Here is a 24,535-nt window from a genome sequence, read left to right as displayed (position 1 = left end):
AGTTTTCTGAGTCAGGCAAAACTGTTGCAATAAAGTTGTTTAATTTATATGACCGGAAAGGCTCGAAGACCTGGCAGGAGAAAAGGAAGTGGAGCAAGGAGTCTGAAACGTTATTTTTACATAGAGTGCATATATTGGAGCTATCAGAGACATAAGTACAAGAGTTGAAATAGATTTTTGTTTCATTGAGGTTTGCTAATCTAAGCTGGGATATTAAACGAATTTTTTTCATGGAGACAATCGAAGATAGATGTAGTTCATTGCTGCCCAGACTACTTATATGACGATACAAAATATTGTACTCGTATTCACATCGGTCAATTACATAGGCGATATCTCAACCCTAACAGTCATTCCAAAGTTGTATTTCTAAGTTTTTAATTTGGGATTTAAGAATAACGGGATCTCCCTGCATAAGAATCTAAAGCCCCTATGGAGTTTAAAATTGATTTAAACTGGGTAACCCAGTTGTATTGAACTTTATTAAACGGAAGAGTATCCCTAGCGAGAAGAGCGACAAAGCAGATACGGCGCAATCATGTTGGGGTCATCCCAAGTAAATTTACAACAAGGGTTCATTGGTGGCATTGATATTGGGGTCATTTACGTTTTTATTTTTCCAAAAATAATGGAAGAAAATGAAATATGGGAAATAACAGTAGGAAAACCATTTCATATTAAGGGAAGAAGGCAGGTCAAGAAGATAAAATTGGTTACTTTTGTTGGCGCGGTTTGTGCTCTAAAAAAAAGTAATAAAACTGGGCCAGTAACTTTTTGATAGGGGGGGACAGGAAGTTTGGAAGATATTTGGGGGAAACTTTTCGTTACTTTTCTTTTATGAAGACGGAAATTGCGAGTGTGTATCTATGGTGAACAATAACAATTGCTGCCAGAAGGAAAATGGCCAGCCAATGTTTTGAATTATCTGTTTATAAGCTCAGGGCGGAATTTAGTAGCGGCGGCTCTTACAGAAAGATAAACTTTTGTTTTTTTTGATTTGACATTCTCATAAGAGAAGTCCAAGTTTACTATATTCTAGTAAATAACTCCGCGTTAATATAATATGGATTAATATACAAAAATAACTTGGAAAAACCGTATTTCATAAAATTTGGAAAAATGGTAGAAGCTAGTCAAGAAATCATAACTCTAGGATCTACGATACCGCAACTTGGAGCTCGGCTGTTACAATGAAACTAATTATTGGCAATTCAAGATGGCATTATTTTCTTATGATCGGAAAATTAACACATTCTGACATACAAACGTCGAACGCACAAGAGAAAGAAAGAAATAAAAATAGATAAAAAACTGAGAAAAAATAATTATCCGTAGAAGAAAACAAAAATATTGTGGAGTTATGCATTTGAACAATTAAGAGCGAAAAATCTCACGAGTTCCAACTTTATACTTCGTTTAAGTACCACCTCTTTACGGTATATGAAATTGTAAAGAGATTGGATGAATCATTCCACAGTGGCCTTAAGCATTCTCGATGTAACAAACAGTGTTGGAAATCATAGAATATGGACTTCTGCATAGTGTTCAATGGGTAAATTCCAAATGAATGTGTTAAAATGGGTTGCAAAAGTGTGATTTTTAATGATGCCACCTGTGGGTTTTGCGAACCCAAATAGTTTTTTGTACCATCTGCTTGCTATGTTTTTTTTTTGTAGCTTGTCTCAAGATTTCTGAGGAAGTTATTAACTTATCAACGGAGATTTAATTGTCCATCAAATGGGCAAAAAATCAGCAGGAAAGTAATTTCAAATTACATGTATCGACATAATTATATTTTTTAAACTAAAATGAATAAATAAGTCCCTGAAAGAAAATCTTCATTTTCACAACTCGATCTAGCAATTACATTCATTTAAAAACCCTAATTCCAACCAATTTGTCAAAATTCATCCCGTCCGTGAAGTTGAATAGAAAATAAAATAATTTAATTAAATTCATCTAAATTCTGCGCTCCTATCTTTCAGATAGGTTCTTTCAAATTAGTACTGGCTCGGCAATCTCTCCTTTCTCCACAGTGGGGGCGGGAGTGCCGCAGGGGAGTATACTTGGCCCCGTTCTCTACACAGTATACACATCAGACATACCTGTACAACCCTCTACACTACTCTGTACATATGCAGACGACACAGCCATACTTTCCACAAGTACACATCCTACATCAGCTTCATACAAATTACAGACACACTTACATAAAATAGAATCCTGGGCAAAGAAGTGACGGATTAAAATGAACCCACAGAAATGCCAGCATGCCACGTTTACTCTCCGGCGGGGCTCCTGTCCACCTGTCCTCTTCAACAGCAATCCTCTTCCTCATAAAGATCTGGTGCGCTACCTTGGGCTCAACATAGACAAGCGACTCACGTGGAACCCACACACTAGACTTAAAAGACAAGCTATGACAAAACGTGCGAAACTACTTTACAGACTTCTTGGACGACGCTCCAAATTACCTATTGAACTCAAACGATTAATATACAGTACTATCCTCAAACCAATGTGGACTTACGGACTAGAGCTGTGGGGTTCAGCCAAACCTACAAACGTACGGACTGTACAAACATTTCAGTCAAAACTCCTCCGACAGATAGCTGACGCTCCTTTCTACGTGACTAACCTCACTCTACACAACGACCTCAACATCCCCTTCGTACACCAGATAGCCAAGACTAAATATCAAAAATTCCATAGTGCTCTCTCCACTTGCTCCAATTCCCTAGTACAGTCTCTCGCCTCCTCTGATATTCCTGACAATCCTCCTCGCCGACTGAATCGCCAGTGGCCCCGCAACTTCATCGCAGTCTGAAGGCCTAAAATAAATATCCTGTAGAAAGTGCTGCCGCTGGGCAGTTTCTTTCCTCCTGCCTTTCACGCCTCTATACTTCAATCTCCTTATTTACTTATTGTATAGTGTATTATACAGATTGTAAATGGCTAAATAAATTAAAAAAAAAAAAAAATTATCTAAATTATTTCATCCGAATAGTAGAATAATGCGACATAATTATTTCATGATAGTGTCTCATTCAGTATAGTAACATACGTAGTTATAGTTACACAGAGAATAATTCAAAACTATGCTATTAAGTTGTAAATATTGAATGAAGTTGCCTAGCTGGCTTAGCCTCAGAGAAATATGCATTTAGTCAAGCTAATAGATTATTAATGCATCACTTGATGTTTTGAAATCATGTATTAACTAATCTTATTTATTAACTACCAACGAATAAAAGATGCAACTGGGTCCGAATATGCGCACATTTAAGAAACTAAGATAAGAGATTTCCCAACATCGAAGAAAAATTTAAAAAAAAATTAAAAACTTACCCACAAACCAGGGATTTCTTTTATTCGTTTCTACGCTCAAATTAAGAAAATATTCTTCAAAACCGGTGACAGGATTAGCCTGCGGTTGTACGGACAAAGTACCTTCAACTTCTGGTTCATTACCGTTCGATACCAGATCTCTGGCACTCCAACCATCCGAACCAATCCAGGAGAATATACCAGTTGCATTCATTCTTCTAACTGCTTTCATCATCGCCGCCACCTCTTGATCAGAACCGAATATTATTACACCTGAACAAAGAAAAGAAAAAAAAAAATTAATACTGATGAAAAATGAGTTTGGAAGAGCAAACAAACACGACTGGGGGAACTGTTGGCGCATCATCAAGGTTTCACTAAATTTTCACCTAGCTTAATTTTAGGAAACCAAAATAAATTTCTTATAAATTAATAAAAGAAGAGAAGCATAAATTCAAACAGTAAAACCAATTCACCTGCTTCAGTATATTCTTTGGAAAAAGTGAAAAATTTAAAAATTTGACCCGGAAAATAAATGGACTTTGTAAAAAGGCGAAACTAGATCTAAGAAAACTTAAATAATGAACAAAAATAATTTAGAATTCCCCAATCAATACGAGGGCACAGGTAACTTGTACACTCGTAGTTGGTCGGTACTCAAAGTAGTAGCAAAGGAAAAAGCGTTTAGAATAGGAAAAACCCTTTACTTTGGCCAAGAATAGTTAACTTCCTTTCATCTGTATTCAATTACTAGAACACAGGTAGCTTGTACACTCGTGGTTGGTCTATTTTCAAAGTAGTAGCAACGCTAAATGCGTTTAGAAAAGGAAAAACCCTTTAGTTTGGCCAAGAATAGTGAACTTCCTTTCATCCGTATTCTATTACGAGGGCACACGTAGCTAGTACACTCGTGGTTGGTCTGTTTTCAAAGTAGTAGCAACGGAAAAAGCGTTTACAAAAGAAAAACCCTTTAGTTTGGCCAAGAATAGTGAACTTTCTATCATCTGTATTCTATTACGAGGGCACAGGTAGCTTGTACATTCGTGGTTGGTCTGTTTTCTAAGTAGCAGCAACGGGAAAAGCGTTTAAAATAGGAGAAACCCTTTACTTTGGACAGGAATATGGAACTTTCTCTCATCTGTATTCTATTACGAGGGCATAGGTAGCTTGTACACTCGTGGTACGTCTGTTTTCAAGGTAGTAGCAACGGAAAAAGCGGTTACAAAAGGGAAAACCCTGTACTTTGGCCAAGAATAGTGAACTTCCTTCCATCTGTACTCTATTACCAGGGCACAGGTAGCTTGTACACTCGTGGTTGGTCTGTTTCCAAAGTCGTAGCAACGGAAAAAGCATTTAGAATAGGAAAAACACTGTACTTTGCACAAAAATAGTGAACTTCCTTTCATCTGTATTCTATTACGAGGGCACAGGTAGCTTGTACACTCGTGGTAGGTCTGTTTTCAAGGTAGTAACAACGGAAAAAGCGTTTACAAAAGGGAAAACCCTGTACTTTGGCCAAGAATAGTGTACTATCTCTCATCTGTATTCTATTACGAGGGCACAGGTAACTTGTACACTCGTGGTTGGTCTGTTTTCAAAGTAGTAGCAACGGGAAAAGCCTTTAGAAAAGGAAAAACCCTTTAGTTTGGCCAAGAATAGTTAATTTTCTCTCATCTGTATTCTATTACGAGGGCACAGGTAGCTTGTACATTCGTGATAGGTCTGTTTTCAAAGTTGTAGCAACGAAAAAAGCGTTTAGAATAGGAAAAACCCTTTAGTTTGGCCAAGAATAGTGAACTTTCTCTCATCTGTATTCTATTACGAGGGTACAGGTAGCTTGTACATTCGCGGTTGGTCTGTTTTCAAAGTAGTAGAAACGGGAAAAGCGTTTACAAAAGAAAAACCCTTTAGTTTGGCCAAGAATAGTGAACTTTCTCTCATCTCTATTCTATTACGAGGGCACAGGTAGCTTGTACATTCGTGGTTGGTCTGTTTTCAAAATAGTAGCAACGGGAAAAGCGTTTAGAATAGGAAAAACCCTTTACTTTGGACAGGAATAGAGAACATTCTCTCATCTGTATTCTATTACGAGGGCATAGGTAGCTTGTACACTCGTGGTAGGTCTGTTTTCAAGTTAGTAGCAACGGAAATTGCGTTTACAAAAGGGAAAACCCTGTACATTGGCCAAGAATAGTGAACTTCCTTTTATCTGTACTCTATTACCAGGGCACAGGTAGCTTGTACATTCGTGGTTGGTCTGTTTTCAAAATAGTAGCAACGGGAAAAGCGTTTAGAATAGGAAAAACCCTTTACTTTGGACAGGAATAGAGAACATTCTCTCATCTGTATTCTATTACTAGGGCACAGGTAGCTTGTACACTCGTGGTAGGTCTGTTTTCAAGGTAGTAACAACGGAAAAAGCGTTTACAAAAGGGAAAACCCTGTACTTTGGCCAAGAATAGTGTACTATCTCTCATCTGTATTCTATTACGAGGGCACAGGTAACTTGTACACTCGTGGTTGGTCTGTTTTCAAAGTAGTAGCAACGGGAAAAGCCTTTAGAAAAGGAAAAACCCTTTAGTTTGGCCAAGAATAGTTAACTTTCTCTCATCTGTATTCTATTACGAGGGCACAGGTAGCTTGTACATTCGTGATAGGTCTGTTTTCAAAGTTGTAGCAACGAAAAAAGCGTTTAGAATAGGAAAAACCCTTTAGTTTGGCCAAGAATAGTGAACTTTCTCTCATCTGTATTCTATTACGAGGGTACAGGTAGCTTGTACATTCGCGGTTGGTCTGTTTTCAAAGTAGTAGAAACGGGAAAAGCGTTTACAAAAGAAAAACCCTGTACATTGGCCAAGAATAGTGAACTTTCTCTCATCTGTATTCTATTACGAGGGCACAGGTAGCCTGTACATTCGTGGTTGGTCTGTTTTCAAAATAGTAGCAACGGGAAAAGCGTTTAGAATAGGAAAAACCCTTTACTTTGGACAGGAATAGAGAACATTCTCTCATCTGTATTCTATTACGAGGGCATAGGTAGCTTGTACACTCGTGGTAGGTCTGTTTTCAAGTTAGTAGCAACGGAAATTGCGTTTACAAAAGGGAAATCCCTTTAGTTTGGCCAAGAATAGTGAACTTCCTTTTATCTGTACTCTATTACCAGGGCACAGGTAGCTTGTACATTCGTGGTTGGTCTGTTTTCAAAGTAGTAGCAACGGGAAAAGCCTTTAGAAAAGGAAAAACCCTTTAGTTTGGCCAAGAATAGTGAACTTCCTTTCATCTGTATTCTATTACGAGGGAACAGGTAGCTTGTACACTCGTGGTACGTCTGTTTTCAAGGTAGTAGCAACGGAAAAAGTGGTTACAAAAGGGAAAACCCTGTACTTTGGCCAAGAATAGTGAACTTCCTTCCATCTGTACTCTATTACCAGGGCACAGGTAGCTTGTACACTCGTGGTTGGTCTGTTTCCAAAGTCGTAGCAACGGAAAAAGCATTTAGAATAGGAAAAACACTGTACTTTGCACAAAAATAGTGAACATCCTTTCATCTGTATTCTATTACGAGGGCACAGGTAGCTTGTGCACTCGTGGTAGGTCTGTTTTCAAGGTAGTAACAACGGAAAAAGCGTTTACAAAAGGGAAAACCCTGTACTTTGGCCAAGAATAGTGTACTATCTCTCATCTGTATTCTATTACGAGGGCACAGGTAACTTGTACACTCGTGGTTGGTCTGTTTTCAAAGTAGTAGAAACGGGAAAAACGTTTACAAAAGAAAAACCCTTTAGTTTGGCCAAGAATAGTGAACTTTCTCTCATCTGCATTCTATTACGAGGGCACAGGTAGCTTGTACATTCGTGGTTGGTCTGTTTTCAAAATAGTAGCAACGGGAAAAGCGTTTAGAATAGGAAAAACCCTTTACTTTGGACAGGAATAGAGAACATTCTCTATATCTGTATTCTATTACGAGGGCACAGGTAGCTTGTACACTCGTGGTAGGTCTGTTTTCAAGTTAGTAGCAACGGAAATTGCGTTTACAAAAGGGAAAACCCTGTACATTGGCCATGAATAGTGAACTTCCTTTTATCTGTACTCTATTACCAGGGCACAGGTAGCTTGTACATTCGTGGTTGGTCTGTTTTCAAAGTAGTAACAACGGGAAAAGCCTTTAGAAAAGGAAAAACCCTTTAGTTTGGCCAAGAATAGTGAACTTCCTTTCATCTGTATTCTATTACGAGGGAACAGGTAGCTTGTACACTCGTGGTACGTCTGTTTTCAAGGTAGTAGCAACGGAAAAAGCGGTTACAAAAGGGAAAACCCTGTACTTTGGCCAAGAATAGTGAACTTCCTTCCATCTGTACTCTATTACCAGGGCACAGGTAGCTTGTACACTCGTGGTTGGTCTGTTTCCAAAGTCGTAGCAACGGAGAAAGCATTTAGAATAGGAAAAACACTGTACTTTGCACAAAAATAGTGAACTTCCTTTCATCTGTATTCTATTACGAGGGCACAGGTAGCTTGTGCACTCGTGGTAGGTCTGTTTTCAAGGTAGTAACAACGGAAAAAGCGTTTACAAAAGGGAAAACCCTGTACTTTGGCCAAGAATAGTGTACTATCTCTCATCTGTATTCTATTACGAGGGCACAGGTAACTTGTACACTCGTGGTTGGTCTGTTTTCAAAGTAGTAGCAACGGGAAAAGCCTTTAGAAAAGGAAAAACCCTTTAGTTTGGCCAAGAATAGTTAACTTTCTCTAGTCTGTATTCTATTACGAGGGCACAGGTAGCTTGTACATTCGTGATAGGTCTGTTTTCAAAGTTGTAGCAATGAAAAAAGCGTTTAGAATAGGAAAAACCCTTTAGTTTGGCCAAGAATAGTGAACTTTCTCTCATCTCTATTCTATTACGAGGGTACGGGTAGCTTGTACATTCGCGGCTGGTCTGTTTTCAAAGTAGTAGAAACGGGAAAAGCGTTTACAAAAGAAAAACCCTGTACATTGGCCAAGAATGGTGAACTTTCTCTCATCTGTATTCTATTACGAGGGCACAGGTAGCTTGTACATTCGTGGTTGGTCTGTTTTCAAAATAGTAGCAACGGGAAAAGCGTTTAGAATAGGAAAAACCCTTTACTTTGGACAGGAATACAGAACATTCTCTCATCTGTATTCTATTACGAGGGCATAGGTAGCTTGTACACTCGTAGTACGTCTGTTTTCAAGGTAGTAGCAACGGAAAAAGCGGTTACAAAAGGGAAAACCCTTTAGTTTGGCCAAGAATAGTGAACTTTCTCTCATCTGTATTCTATTACGAGGGTACAGGTAGCTTGTACATTCGCGGTTGGTCTGTTTTCAAAGTAGTAGAAACGGGAAAAGCGTTTACAAAAGAAAAACCCTTTAGTTTGGCCAAGAGTAGTGAACTTTCTCTCATCCGTATTCTATTACGAGGGCACAGGTAGCTTGTACACTCGTGGTAGGTCTGTTTTCAAGTTAGTAGCAACGGAAATTGCGTTTACAAAAGGGAAAACGCTGTACATTGGCCAAGAATAGTGAACTTCCTTTTATCTGTACTCTATTACCAGGGCACAGGTAGCTTGTACATTCGTGGTTGGTCTGTTTTCAAAATAGTAGCAACGGGAAAAGCGTTTAGAATAGGAAAAACCCTTTACTTTGGACAGGAATAGAGAACATTCTCTCATCTGTATTCTATTACGAGGGCATAGGTAGCTTGTACACTCGTAGTACGTCTGTTTTCAAGGTAGTAGCAACGGAAAAAGCGGTTACAAAAGGGAAAACCCTGTACTTTGGCCAAGAATAGTGAACTTCCTTCCATCTGTACTCTATTACCAGGGCACAGGTAGCTTGTACACTCGTGGTTGGTCTGTTTCCAAAGTCGTAGCAACGGAAAAAGCATTTAGAATAGGAAAAACACTGTACTTTGCACAAAAATAGTGAACTTCCTTTCATCTGTATTCTATTACGAGGGCACAAGTAGCTTGTACATTCGTGGTTGGTCTGTTTTCAAAGTAGTAGCAACGGGAAAAGCGTTTCGAAAAGGAAAAACCCTTTAGTTTGGCCAAGAATAGTGACCTTTCTCTCATCTGTACTCTATTACCAGGACACAGGTAGCTTGTACACTCGTGGTTGGTCTGTTTCCAAAGTAGTAGCAACGGGAAAAGCATTTAGAAATGGAAAAACCTTTTAGTTTGGCCAAGAATAGTGAACTTCCTTCCATCTGTACTCTATTACCAGGGCACAGGTAGCTTGTACACTCGTGGTTGGTCTGTTTCCAAAGTCGTAGCAACGGAAAAAGCATTTAGAATAGGAAAAACACTGTACTTTGCACAAAAATAGTGAACTTCCTTTCATCTGTATTCTATTACGAGTGCACAGGTAGCTTGTGCACTCGTGGTAGGTCTGTTTTCAAGGTAGTAACAACGGAAAAAGCGTTTACAAAAGGGAAAACCCTGAACTTTGGCCAAGAATAGTGTACTATCTCTCATCTGTATTCTATTACGAGGGCACAGGTAACTTGTACACTCGTGGTTGGTCTGTTTTCAAAGTAGTAGCAACGGGAAAAGCCTTTAGAAAAGGAAAAACCCTTTAGTTTGGCCAAGAATAGTTAACTTTCTCTAGTCTGTATTCTATTACGAGGGCACAGATAGCTTGTACATTCGTGATAGGTCTGTTTTCAAAGTTGTAGCAACGAAAAAAGCGTTTAGAATAGGAAAAACCCTTTAGTTTGGCCAAGAATAGTGAACTTTCTCTCATCTCTATTCTATTACGAGGGTACAGGTAGCTTGTACATTCGCGGCTGGTCTGTTTTCAAAGTAGTAGAAACGGGAAAAGCGTTTACAAAAGAAAAACCCTGTACATTGGCCAAGAATAGTGAACTTTCTCTCATCTGTATTCTATTACGAGGGCACAGGTAACTTGTACACTCGTGGTTGGTCTGTTTTCAAAGTAGTAGCAACGGGAAAAGCCTTTAGAAAAGGAAAAACCCTTTAGTTTGGCCAAGAATAGTTAACTTTCTCTAGTCTGTATTCTATTACGAGGGCACAGGTAGCTTGTACATTCGTGATAGGTCTGTTTTCAAAGTTGTAGCAATGAAAAAAGCGTTTAGAATAGGAAAAACCCTTTAGTTTGGCCAAGAATAGTGAACTTTCTCTCATCTCTATTCTATTACGAGGGTACAGGTAGCTTGTACATTCGCGGCTGGTCTGTTTTCAAAGTAGTAGAAACGGGAAAAGCGTTTACAAAAGAAAAACCCTGTACATTGGCCAAGAATGGTGAACTTTCTCTCATCTGTATTCTATTACGAGGGCACAGGTAGCTTGTACATTCGTGGTTGGTCTGTTTTCAAAATAGTAGCAACGGGAAAAGCGTTTAGAATAGGAAAAACCCTTTACTTTGGACAGGAATACAGAACATTCTCTCATCTGTATTCTATTACGAGGGCATAGGTAGCTTGTACACTCGTAGTACGTCTGTTTTCAAGGTAGTAGCAACGGAAAAAGCGGTTACAAAAGGGAAAACCCTTTAGTTTGGCCAAGAATAGTGAACTTTCTCTCATCTGTATTCTATTACGAGGGTACAGGTAGCTTGTACATTCGCGGTTGGTCTGTTTTCAAAGTAGTAGAAACGGGAAAAGCGTTTACAAAAGAAAAACCCTTTAGTTTGGCCAAGAGTAGTGAACTTTCTCTCATCTGTATTCTATTACGAGGGCACAGGTAGCTTGTACACTCGTGGTAGGTCTGTTTTCAAGTTAGTAGCAACGGAAATTGCGTTTACAAAAGGGAAAACGCTGTACATTGGCCAAGAATAGTGAACTTCCTTTTATCTGTACTCTATTACCAGGGCACAGGTAGCTTGTACATTCGTGGTTGGTCTGTTTTCAAAATAGTAGCAACGGGAAAAGCGTTTAGAATAGGAAAAACCCTTTACTTTGGACAGGAATAGAGAACATTCTCTCATCTGTATTCTATTACGAGGGCATAGGTAGCTTGTACACTCGTAGTACGTCTGTTTTCAAGGTAGTAGCAACGGAAAAAGCGGTTACAAAAGGGAAAACCCTGTACTTTGGCCAAGAATAGTGAACTTCCTTCCATCTGTACTCTATTACCAGGGCACAGGTAGCTTGTACACCCGTGGTTGGTCTGTTTCCAAAGTCGTAGCAACGGAAAAAGCATTTAGAATAGGAAAAACACTGTACTTTGCACAAAAATAGTGAACTTCCTTTCATCTGTATTCTATTACGAGGGCACAAGTAGCTTGTACATTCGTGGTTGGTCTGTTTTCAAAGTAGTAGCAACGGGAAAAGCGTTTCGAAAAGGAAAAACCCTTTAGTTTGGCCAAGAATAGTGACCTTTCTCTCATCTGTACTCTATTACCAGGACACAGGTAGCTTGTACACTCGTGGTTGGTCTGTTTCCAAAGTAGTAGCAACGGGAAAAGCATTTAGAAATGGAAAAACCTTTTAGTTTGGCCAAGAATAGTGAACTTCCTTCCATCTGTACTCTATTACCAGGGCACAGGTAGCTTGTACACTCGTGGTTGGTCTGTTTCCAAAGTCGTAGCAACGGAAAAAGCATTTAGAATAGGAAAAACACTGTACTTTGCACAAAAATAGTGAACTTCCTTTCATCTGTATTCTATTACGAGTGCACAGGTAGCTTGTGCACTCGTGGTAGGTCTGTTTTCAAGGTAGTAACAACGGAAAAAGCGTTTACAAAAGGGAAAACCCTGAACTTTGGCCAAGAATAGTGTACTATCTCTCATCTGTATTCTATTACGAGGGCACAGGTAACTTGTACACTCGTGGTTGGTCTGTTTTCAAAGTAGTAGCAACGGGAAAAGCCTTTAGAAAAGGAAAAACCCTTTAGTTTGGCCAAGAATAGTTAACTTTCTCTAGTCTGTATTCTATTACGAGGGCACAGATAGCTTGTACATTCGTGATAGGTCTGTTTTCAAAGTTGTAGCAACGAAAAAAGCGTTTAGAATAGGAAAAACCCTTTAGTTTGGCCAAGAATAGTGAACTTTCTCTCATCTCTATTCTATTACGAGGGTACAGGTAGCTTGTACATTCGCGGCTGGTCTGTTTTCAAAGTAGTAGAAACGGGAAAAGCGTTTACAAAAGAAAAACCCTGTACATTGGCCAAGAATAGTGAACTTTCTCTCATCTGTATTCTATTACGAGGGCACAGGTAGCTTGTACATTCGTGGTTGGTCTGTTTTCAAAATAGTAGCAACGGGAAAAGCGTTTAGAATAGGAAAAACCCTTTAGTTTGTCCAAGAATAGTGAACTTTCTCTCATCTGTATTCTATTACGAGGGCACAGGTAGCTTGTACACTCGTGGTAGGTCTGTTTTCAAGTTAGTAGCAACGGAAATTGCGTTTACAAAAGGGAAAACCCTGTACATTGGCCAAGAATAGTGAACTTCCTTTTATCTGTACTCTATTACCAGGGCACAGGTAGCTTGTACATTCGTGGTTGGTCTGTTTTCAAAATAGTAGCAACGGGAAAAGCGTTTAGAATAGGAAAAACCCTTTACTTTGGACAGGAATAGAGAACATTCTCTCATCTGTATTCTATTACGAGGGCATAGGCAGCTTGTACACTCGTAGTACGTCTGTTTTCAAGGTAGTAGCAACGGAAAAAGCGGTTACAAAAGGGAAAACCCTGTACTTTGGCCAAGAATAGTGAACTTCCTTCCATCTGTACTCTATTACCAGGGCACAGGTAGCTTGTACACTCGTGGTTGGTCTGTTTCCAAAGTCGTAGCAACGGAAAAAGCATTTAGAATAGGAAAAACACTGTACTTTGCACAAAAATAGTGAACTTCCTTTCATCTGTATTCTATTACGAGGGCACAAGTAGCTTGTACATTCGTGGTTGGTCTGTTTTCAAAGTAGTAGTAACGGGAAAAGCGTTTCGAAAAGGAAAAACCCTTTAGTTTGGCCAAGAATAGTGAACTTTCTCTCATCTGTACTCTATTACCAGGACACAGGTAGCTTGTACACTCGTGGTTGGTCTGTTTTCAAAGTAGTAGCAACGGGAAAAGCATTTAGAAAAGGAAAAACCTTTTAGTTTGGCCAAAAATAGTGAACTTTCTCTCATCTGTATTCTATTACGAGGGCACAGGTAGCTTGTACATTCGTGGTTGGTCTGTTTTCAAAGTAGTAGAAACGGGAAAAGCGTTTAGAATAGGAAAAACCCTTTACTTTGGACAGGAACAGTGAACTTTCTCTCATCTGTGCTCTATTACCAGGACACAGGTAGCTTGTACACTCGTGGTTGGTCTGTTTTCAAAGTAGTAGCAACGGGAAAAGCATTTAGAAAAGGAAAAACCCTTTAGTTTGGCCAAGAATAGTGAACTTTCTCTCATCTGTACTCTATTACCAGGACACAGGTAGCTTGTACACTCGTGGTTGGTCTGTTTTCAAAGTAGTAGCAACGGGAAAAGCATTTAGAAAAGGAAAAACCTTTTAGTTTGGCCAAGAATAGTGAACTCTCTCTCATCTGTATTCTATTACGAGGGCACAGGTAGCTTGTACATTCGTGGTTGGTCTGTTTTCAAAGTAGTAGAAACGGGACAAGCGTTTCGAAAAGGAAAAACCCTTTAGTTTGGCCAAGAATAGTGAACTTTCTCTCATCTGTACTCTATTACCAGGACACAGGTAGCTTGTACACTCGTGGTTGGTCTGTTTTCAAAGTAGTAGCAACGGGAAAAGCATTTAGAAAAGGAAAAACCTTTTAGTTTGGCCAAGAATAGTGTACTATCTCTCATCTGTATTCTATTACGAGGGCACAGGTAGCTTGTACATTCGTGGTTGGTCTGTTTTCAAAATAGTAGCAACGGGAAAAGCGTTTAGAATAGGAAAAACACTGTACTTTGCACAAAAATAGTGAACTTCCTTTCATCTGTATTCTATTACGAGGGCATAGGTAGCTTGTACACTCGTGGTAGGTTTGTTTTCAAGTTAGTAGCAACGGAAATTGCGTTTACAAAAGGGAAACCCCTTTAGTTTGGCCAAGAATAGTTAACTTTCTCTCATCTGTATTCTATTACGAGGGCACAGGTAGCTTGTACATTCGAGATAGGTCTGTTTTCAAAGTTGTAGCAACGAAAAAAGCGTTTAGAATAGGAAAAACCCTTTAGTTTGGCCAAGAATAGTGAACTTTCTCTCATCTGTATTCTATTACGAGGGTACAGGTAGCTTGTACATTCGCGGTTGGTCTGTATTCAAAGTAGTAGAAACGGGAAAAGCGTTTACAAAAGAAAAACCCTTTAGTTTGGCCAAGAATAGTGAACTTTCTCTCATCTGTATTCTATTACGAGGGCACAGGTAGCTTGTACATTCGTGGTTGGTCTGTTTTCAAAATAGTAGCAACGGAAATTGCGTTTACAAAAGGGAAAACCCTGTACATTGCCCAAGAATAGTGAACTTCCTTTTATCTGTACTCTATTACCAGGGCACAGGTAGCTTGTACATTCGTGGTTGGTCTGTTTTCAAAGTAGTAGCAACGGGAAAAGCCTTTAGAATAGGAAAAACACTGTACTTTGCACAAAAATAGTGAACATCCTTTCATCTGTATTCTATTACGAGGGCACAGGTAGCTTGTGCACTCGTGGTAGGTCTGTTTTCAAGGTAGTAACAACGGAAAAAGCGTTTACAAAAGGGAAAACCCTGTACTTTGGCCAAGAATAGTGTACTATCTCTCATCTGTATTCTATTACGAGGGCACAGGTAACTTGTACACTCGTGGTTGGTCTGTTTTCAAAGTAGTAGCAACGGGAAAAGCCTTTAGAAAAGGAAAAACCCTTTAGTTTGGCCAAGAATAGTGAACTTCCTTCCATCTGTACTCTATTACCAGGGCACAGGTAGCTTGTACACTCGTGGTTGGTCTGTTTCCAAAGTCGAAGCAACGGAAAAAGCATTTAGAATAGGAAAAACACTGTACTTTGCACAAAAATAGTGAACTTCCTTTCATCTGTATTCTATTACGAGGGCACAGGTAGCTTGTGCACTCGTGGTAGGTCTGTTTTCAAGGTAGTAACAACGGAAAAAGCGTTTACAAAAGGGAAAACCCTGTACTTTGGCCAAGAATAGTGTACTATCTCTCATCTGTATTCTATTACGAGGGCACAGGTAACTTGTACACTCGTGGTTGGTCTGTTTTCAAAATAGTAGCAACGGGAAAAGCGTTTAGAATAGGAAAAACCCTTTACTTTGGACAGGAATAGAGAACATTCTCTCATCTGTATTCTATTACGAGGGCACAGGTAGCTTGTACACTCGTGGTAGGTCTGTTTTCAAGTTAGTAGCAACGGAAATTGCGTTTACAAAAGGGAAAACCCTGTACATTGGCCATGAATAGTGAACTTCCTTTTATCTGTACTCTATTACCAGGGCACAGGTAGCTTGTACATTCGTGGTTGGTCTGTTTTCAAAGTAGTAACAACGGGAAAAGCCTTTAGAAAAGGAAAAACACTGTACTTTGCACAAAAATAGTGAACTTCCTTTCATCTGTATTCTATTACGAGGGCACAGGTAGCTTGTGCACTCGTGGTAGGTCTGTTTTCAAGGTAGTAACAACGGAAAAAGCGTTTACAAAAGGGAAAACCCTGTACTTTGGTCAAGAATAGTGTACTATCTCTCATCTGTATTCTATTACGAGGGCACAGGTAACTTGTACACTCGTGGTTGGTTTGTTTTCAAAGTTGTAGCAACGAAAAAAGCGTTTAGAATAGGAAAAACCCTTTAGTTTGGCCAAGAATATTGAACTTTCTCTCATCTCTATTCTATTACGAGGGTACAGGTAGCTTGTACATTCGCGGCTGGTCTGTTTTCAAAGTAGTAGAAACGGGAAAAGCGTTTACAAAAGAAAAACCCTGTACATTGGCCAAGAATAGTGAACTTTCTCTCATCTGTATTCTATTACGAGTGCACAGGTAGCTTGTACATTCGTGGTTGGTCTGTTTTCAAAATAGTAGCAACGGGAAAAGCGTTTAGAATAGGAAAAACCCTTTACTTTGGACAGGAATAGAGAACATTCTCTCATCTGTATTCTATTACGAGGGCATAGGTAGCTTGTACACTCGTAGTACGTCTGTTTTCAAGGTAGTAGCAACGGAAAAAGCGGTTACAAAAGGGAAAACCCTTTAGTTTGGCCAAAAATAGTGAACTTTCTCTCATCTGTATTCTATTACGAGGGTACAGGTAGCTTGTACATTCGCGGTTGGTCTGTTTTCAAAGTAGTAGAAACGGGAAAAGCGTTTACAAAAGAAAAACCCTTTAGTTCGGCCAAGAATAGTGAACTTTCTCTCATCTGTATTCTATTACGAGGGCACTGGTAGCTTGTACACTCGTGGTAGGTCTGTTTTCAAGTTAGTAGCAACGGAAATTGCGTTTACAAAAGGGAAAACCCTGTACATTGGCCAAGAATAGTGAACTTCCTTTTATCTGTACTCTATTACCAGGGCACAGGTAGCTTGTACATTCGTGGTTGGTCTGTTTTCAAAATAGTAGCAACGGGAATAGCGTTTAGAATAGGAAAAACCCTTTACTTTGGACAGGAATAGAGAACATTCTCTCATCTGTATTCTATTACGAGGGCATAGGTAGCTTGTACACTCGTAGTACCTCTGTTTTCAAGGTAGTAGCAACGGAAAAAGCGGTTACAAAAGGGAAAACCCTGTACTTTGGCCAAGAATAGTGAACTTCCTTCCATCTGTACTCTATTACCAGGGCACAGGTAGCTTGTACACTCGTGGTTGGTCTGTTTCCAAAGTCGTAGCAACGGAAAAAGCATTTAGAATAGGAAAAACACTGTACTTTGCACAAAAATAGTGAACTTCCTTTCATCTGTATTCTATTACGAGGGCACAAGTAGCTTGTACATTCGTGGTTGGTCTGTTTTCAAAGTAGTAGCAACGGGAAAAGCGTTTCGAAAAGGAAAAACCCTTTAGTTTGGCCAAGAATAGTGAACTTTCTCTCATCTGTACTCTATTACCAGGACACAGGTAGCTTGTGCACTCGTGGTTGGTCTGTTTTCAAAGTAGTAGCAACGGGAAAAGCATTTAGAAAAGGAAAAACCTTTTAGTTTGGCCAAGAATAGTGAACTTCCTTCCATCTGTACTCTATTACCAGGGCACAGGTAGCTTGTACACTCGTGGTTGGTCTGTTTCCAAAGTCGTAGCAACGGAAAAAGCATTTAGAATAGGAAAAACACTGTACTTTGCACAAAAATAGTGAACTTCCTTTCATCTGTATTCTATTACGAGGGCACAGGTAGCTTGTACATTCGCGGCTGGTCTGTTTTCAAAGTAGTAGAAACGGGAAAAGCGTTTACAAAAGAAAAACCCTGTACATTGGCCAAGAATAGTGAACTTTCTCTCATCTGTATTCTATTACGAGGGCACAGGTAGCTTGTACATTCGTGGTTGGTCTGTTTTCAAAATAGTAGCAACGGGAAAAGCGTTTAGAATAGGAAAAACCCTTTAGTTTGGCCAAGAATAGTGAACTTTCTCTCATCTGTATTCTATTACGAGGGCACAGGTAGCTTGTACACTCGTGGTAGGTCTGTTTTCAAGTTAGTAGCAACGGAAATTGCGTTTACAAAAGGGAAAACCCTGTACATTGGCCAAGAATAGTGAACTTCCTTTTATCTGTACTCTATTACCAGGGCACAGGTAGCTTGTACATTCGTGGTTGGTCTGTTTTCAAAATAGTAGCAACGGGAAAAGCGTTTAGAATAGGAAAAACCCTTTACTTTGGACAGGAATAGAGAACATTCTCTCATCTGTATTCTATTACGAGGGCATAGGTAGCTTGTACACTCGTAGTACGTCTGTTTTCAAGGTAGTAGCAAGGGGAAAAGCGGTTACAAAAGGGAAAACCCTGTACTTTGGCCAAGAATAGTGAACTTCCTTCCATCTGTACCCTATTACCAGGGCACAGGTAGCTTGTACACTCGTGGTTGGTCTGTTTCCAAAGTCGTAGCAACGGAAAAAGCATTTAGAATAGGAAAAACACTGTACTTTGCACAAAAATAGTGAACTTCCTTTCATCTGTATTCTATTACGAGGGCACAAGTAGCTTGTACATTCGTGGTTGGTCTGTTTTCAAAGTAGTAGCAACGGGAAAAGCGTTTCGAAAAGGAAAAACCCTTTAGTTTGGCCAAGAATAGTGAACTTTCTCTCATCTGTACTCTATTACCAGGACACAGGTAGCTTGTACACTCGTGGTTGGTCTGTTTTCAAAGTAGTAGCAACGGGAAAAGCATTTAGAAAAGGAAAAACCTTTTAGTTTGGCCGAGAATAGTGAACTTCCTTCCATCTGTACTCTATTACCAGGGCACAGGTAGCTTGTACACTCGTGGTTGGTCTGTTTCCAAAGTCGTAGCAACGGAAAAAGCATTTAGAATAGGAAAAACACTGTACTTTGCACAAAAATAGTGAACTTCCTTTCATCTGTATTCTATTACGAGGGCACAGGTAGCTTGTGCACTCGTGGTAGGTCTGTTTTCAAGGTAGTAACAACGGAAAAAGCGTTTACAAAAGGGAAAACCCTGTACTTTGGCCAAGAATAGTGTACTATCTCTCATCTGTATTCTATTACGAGGGCACAGGTAACTTGTACACTCGTGGTTGGTCTGTTTTCAAAGTAGTAGCAACGGGAAAAGCCTTTAGAAAAGGAAAAACCCTTTAGTTTGGCCAAGAATAGTGAACTTTCTCTCATCTGCATTCTATTACGAGGGCACAGGTAGCTTGTACATTCGTGGTTGGTCTGTTTTCAAAATAGTAGCAACGGGAAAAGCGTTTAGAATAGGAAAAACCCTTTAGTTTGGCCAAGAATAGTGAACTTTCTCTCATCTGTATTCTATTACGAGGGCACAGGTAGCTTGTACACTCGTGGTAGGTCTGTTTTCAAGTTAGTAGCAACGGAAATTGCGTTTACAAAAGGGAAAACCCTGTACATTGGCCAAGAATAGTGAACTTCCTTTTATCTGTACTCTATTACCAGGGCACAGGTAGCTTGTACATTCGTGGTTGGTCTGTTTTCAAAATAGTAGCAACGGGAAAAGCGTTTAGAATAGGAAAAACCCTTTACTTTGGACAGGAATAGAGAACATTCTCTCATCTGTATTCTATTACGAGGGCATAGGTAGCTTGTACACTCGTAGTACGTCTGTTTTCAAGGTAGTAGCATCGGAAAAAGCGGTTACAAAAGGGAAAACCCTGTACTTTGGCCAAGAATAGTGAACTTCCTTCCATCTGTACTCTATTACCAGGGCACAGGTAGCTTGTACACTCGTGGTTGGTCTGTTTCCAAAGTCGTAGCAACGGAAAAAGTATTTAGAATAGGAAAAACACTGTACTTTGCACAAAAATAGTGAACTTCCTTTCATCTGTATTCTATTACGAGGGCACAAGTAGCTTGTACATTCGTGGTTGGTCTGTTTTCAAAGTAGTAGCAACGGGAAAAGCGTTTCGAAAAGGAAAAACCCTTTAGTTTGGCCAAGAATAGTGAACTTTCTCTCATCTGTACTCTATTAGCAGGACACAGGTAGCTTGTACACTCGCGGTTGGTCTGTTTTCAAAGTAGTAGAAACGGGAAAAGCGTTTAGAATAGGAAAAACCCTTTACTTTGGACAGGAATAGTGAACTTTCTCTCATCTGTACTCTATTACCAGGACACAGGTAGCTTGTACACTCGTGGTTGGTCTGTTTTCAAAGTAGTAGCAACGGGAAAAGCATTTAGAAAAGGAAAAACCCTTTAGTTGGGCCAAGAATAGTGAACTTTCTCTCATCTGTACTCTATTACCAGGACACAGGTAGCTTGTACACTCGTGGTTGGTCTGTTTTCAAAGTAGTAGCAACGGGAAAAGCATTTAGAAAAGGAAAAACCTTTTAGTTTGGCCAAGAATAGTGAACTTTCTCTCATCTGTATTCTATTACGAGGGCACAGGTAGCTTGTACATTCGTGGTTGGTCTGTTTTCAAAGTAGTAGAAACGGGAAAAGCGTTTCGAAAAGGAAAAACCCTTTAGTTTGGCCAAGAATAGTGAACTTCCTTCCATCTGTACTCTATTACCAGGGCACAGGTAGCTTGTACACTCGTGGTTGGTCTGTTTCCAAAGTCGTAGCAACGGAAAAAGCATTTAGAATAGGAAAAACACTGTACTTTGCACAAAAATAGTGAACTTCCTTTCATCTGTATTCTATTACGAGGGCACAGGTAGCTTGTACATTCGCGGCTGGTCTGTTTTCAAAGTAGTAGAAACGGGAAAAGCGTTTACAAAAGAAAAACCCTGTACATTGGCCAAGAATAGTGAACTTTCTCTCATCTGTATTCTATTACGAGGGCACAGGTAGCTTGTACATTCGTGGTTGGTCTGTTTTCAAAATAGTAGCAACGGGAAAAGCGTTTAGAATAGGAAAAACCCTTTAGTTTGGCCAAGAATAGTGAACTTTCTCTCATCTGTATTCTATTACGAGGGCACAGGTAGCTTGTACACTCGTGGTAGGTCTGTTTTCAAGTTAGTAGCAACGGAAATTGCGTTTACAAAAGGGAAAACCCTGTACATTGGCCAAGAATAGTGAACTTCCTTTTATCTGTACTCTATTACCAGGGCACAGGTAGCTTGTACATTCGTGGTTGGTCTGTTTTCAAAATAGTAGCAACGGGAAAAGCGTTTAGAATAGGAAAAACCCTTTACTTTGGACAGGAATAGAGAACATTCTCTCATCTGTATTCTATTACGAGGGCATAGGTAGCTTGTACACTCGTAGTACGTCTGTTTTCAAGGTAGTAGCAAGGGGAAAAGCGGTTACAAAAGGGAAAACCCTGTACTTTGGCCAAGAATAGTGAACTTCCTTCCATCTGTACCCTATTACCAGGGCACAGGTAGCTTGTACACTCGTGGTTGGTCTGTTTCCAAAGTCGTAGCAACGGAAAAAGCATTTAGAAAAGGAAAAACCTTTTAGTTTGGCCAAGAATAGTGAACTTTCTCTCATCTGTATTCTATTACGAGGGCACAGGTAGCTTGTACATTCGTGGTTGGTCTGTTTTCAAAGTAGTAGAAACGGGAAAAGCGTTTCGAAAAGGAAAAACCCTTTAGTTTGGCCAAGAATAGTGAACTTCCTTCCATCTGTACTCTATTACCAGGGCACAGGTAGCTTGTACACTCGTGGTTGGTCTGTTTCCAAAGTCGTAGCAACGGAAAAAGCATTTAGAATAGGAAAAACACTGTACTTTGCACAAAAATAGTGAACTTCCTTTCATCTGTATTCTATTACGAGGGCACAGGTAGCTTGTACATTCGCGGCTGGTCTGTTTTCAAAGTAGTAGAAACGGGAAAAGCGTTTACAAAAGAAAAACCCTGTACATTGGCCAAGAATAGTGAACTTTCTCTCATCTGTATTCTATTACGAGGGCACAGGTAGCTTGTACATTCGTGGTTGGTCTGTTTTCAAAATAGTAGTAACGGGAAAAGCGTTTAGAATAGGAAAAACCCTTTAGTTTGGCCAAGAATAGTGAACTTTCTCTCATCTGTATTCTATTACGAGGGCACAGGTAGCTTGTACACTCGTGGTAGGTCTGTTTTCAAGTTAGTAGCAACGGAAATTGCGTTTACAAAAGGGAAAACCCTGTACATTGGCCAAGAATAGTGAACTTCCTTTTATCTGTACTCTATTACCAGGGCACAGGTAGCTTGTACATTCGTGGTTGGTCTGTTTTCAAAATAGTAGCAACGGGAAAAGCGTTTAGAATAGGAAAAACCCTTTACTTTGGACAGGAATAGAGAACATTCTCTCATCTGTATTCTATTACGAGGGCATAGGTAGCTTGTACACTCGTAGTACGTCTGTTTTCAAGGTAGTAGCAAGGGGAAAAGCGGTTACAAAAGGGAAAACCCTGTACTTTGGCCAAGAATAGTGAACTTCCTTCCATCTGTACCCTATTACCAGGGCACAGGTAGCTTGTACACTCGTGGTTGGTCTGTTTCCAAAGTCGTAGCAACGGAAAAAGCATTTAGAATAGGAAAAACACTGTACTTTGCACAAAAATAGTGAACTTCCTTTCATCTGTATTCTATTACGAGGGCACAAGTAGCTTGTACATTCGTGGTTGGTCTGTTTTCAAAGTAGTAGCAACGGGAAAAGCGTTTCGAAAAGGAAAAACCCTTTAGTTTGGCCAAGAATAGTGAACTTTCTCTCATCTGTACTCTATTACCAGGACACAGGTAGCTTGTACACTCGTGGTTGGTCTGTTTTCAAAGTAGTAGCAACGGGAAAAGCATTTAGAAAAGGAAAAACCTTTTAGTTTGGCCAAGAATAGTGAACTTCCTTCCATCTGTACTCTATTACCAGGGCACAGGTAGCTTGTACACTCGTGGTTGGTCTGTTTCCAAAGTCGTAGCAACGGAAAAAGCATTTAGAATAGGAAAAACACTGTACTTTGCACAAAAATAGTGAACTTCCTTTCATCTGTATTCTATTACGAGGGCACAGGTAGCTTGTGCACTCGTGGTAGGTCTGTTTTCAAGGTAGTAACAACGGAAAAAGCGTTTACAAAAGGGAAAACCCTGTACTTTGGCCAAGAATAGTGTACTATCTCTCATCTGTATTCTATTACGAGGGCACAGGTAACTTGTACACTCGTGGTTGGTCTGTTTTCAAAGTAGTAGCAACGGGAAAAGCCTTTAGAAAAGGAAAAACCCTTTAGTTTGGCCAAGAATAGTGAACTTTCTCTCATCTGCATTCTATTACGAGGGCACAGGTAGCTTGTACATTCGTGGTTGGTCTGTTTTCAAAATAGTAGCAACGGGAAAAGCGTTTAGAATAGGAAAAACCCTTTAGTTTGGCCAAGAATAGTGAACTTTCTCTCATCTGTATTCTATTACGAGGGCATAGGTAGCTTGTACACTCGTAGTACGTCTGTTTTCAAGGTAGTAGCATCGGAAAAAGCGGTTACAAAAGGGAAAACCCTGTACTTTGGCCAAGAATAGTGAACTTCCTTCCATCTGTACTCTATTACCAGGGCACAGGTAGCTTGTACACTCGTGGTTGGTCTGTTTCCAAAGTCGTAGCAACGGAAAAAGTATTTAGAATAGGAAAAACACTGTACTTTGCACAAAAATAGTGAACTTCCTTTCATCTGTATTCTATTACGAGGGCACAAGTAGCTTGTACATTCGTGGTTGGTCTGTTTTCAAAGTAGTAGCAACGGGAAAAGCGTTTCGAAAAGGAAAAACCCTTTAGTTTGGCCAAGAATAGTGAACTTTCTCTCATCTGTACTCTATTAGCAGGACACAGGTAGCTTGTACACTCGCGGTTGGTCTGTTTTCAAAGTAGTAGAAACGGGAAAAGCGTTTAGAATAGGAAAAACCCTTTACTTTGGACAGGAATAGTGAACTTTCTCTCATCTGTACTCTATTACCAGGACACAGGTAGCTTGTACACTCGTGGTTGGTCTGTTTTCAAAGTAGTAGCAACGGGAAAAGCATTTAGAAAAGGAAAAACCCTTTAGTTGGGCCAAGAATAGTGAACTTTCTCTCATCTGTACTCTATTACCAGGACACAGGTAGCTTGTACACTCGTGGTTGGTCTGTTTTCAAAGTAGTAGCAACGGGAAAAGCATTTAGAAAAGGAAAAACCTTTTAGTTTGGCCAAGAATAGTGAACTTTCTCTCATCTGTATTCTATTACGAGGGCACAGGTAGCTTGTACATTCGTGGTTGGTCTGTTTTCAAAGTAGTAGAAACGGGAAAAGCGTTTCGAAAAGGAAAAACCCTTTAGTTTGGCCAAGAATAGTGAACTTCCTTCCATCTGTACTCTATTACCAGGACACAGGTAGCTTGTACACTCGTGGTTGGTCTGTTTCCAAAGTCGTAGCAACGGAAAAAGCATTTAGAATAGGAAAAACACTGTACTTTGCACAAAAATAGTGAACTTCCTTTCATCTGTATTCTATTACGAGGGCACAAGTAGCTTGTACATTCGTGGTTGGTCTGTTTTCAAAGTAGTAGCAACGGGAAAAGCGTTTCGAAAAGGAAAAACCCTTTAGTTTGGCCAAGAATAGTGAACTTTCTCTCATCTGTACTCTATTACCAGGACACAGGTAGCTTGTACACTCGTGGTTGGTCTGTTTTCAAAGTAGTAGCAACGGGAAAAGCATTTAGAAAAGGAAAAACCTTTTAGTTTGGCCAAGAATA

General features: G+C 39.8%; 1 protein-coding gene across 1 annotated transcript in view; it reads right to left on the bottom strand.

Moving 5' to 3' along the window:
- LOC141446973 (metabotropic glutamate receptor 2-like) overlaps positions 1-24,535 on the bottom strand; it is a 308,858-nt gene that overhangs the window by 29,696 nt on the left and 254,627 nt on the right. Inside the window, exon 6 of the mRNA XM_074114046.1 lies at positions 3,349-3,600. Within this exon, the coding sequence (XP_073970147.1) occupies positions 3,349-3,600 (252 nt within the window). The remainder of the gene's footprint in view (positions 1-3,348; positions 3,601-24,535) is intronic.

Source organism: Rhodnius prolixus, unplaced genomic scaffold (assembly GCF_049639745.1).
Source record: "Rhodnius prolixus isolate KJV_2025 unplaced genomic scaffold, Rpr scaffold_7, whole genome shotgun sequence".
In the NCBI taxonomy this organism is placed as follows: domain Eukaryota; kingdom Metazoa; phylum Arthropoda; class Insecta; order Hemiptera; family Reduviidae; genus Rhodnius; species Rhodnius prolixus.
This window is presented reverse-complemented; position numbering and strand designations above follow the sequence as displayed.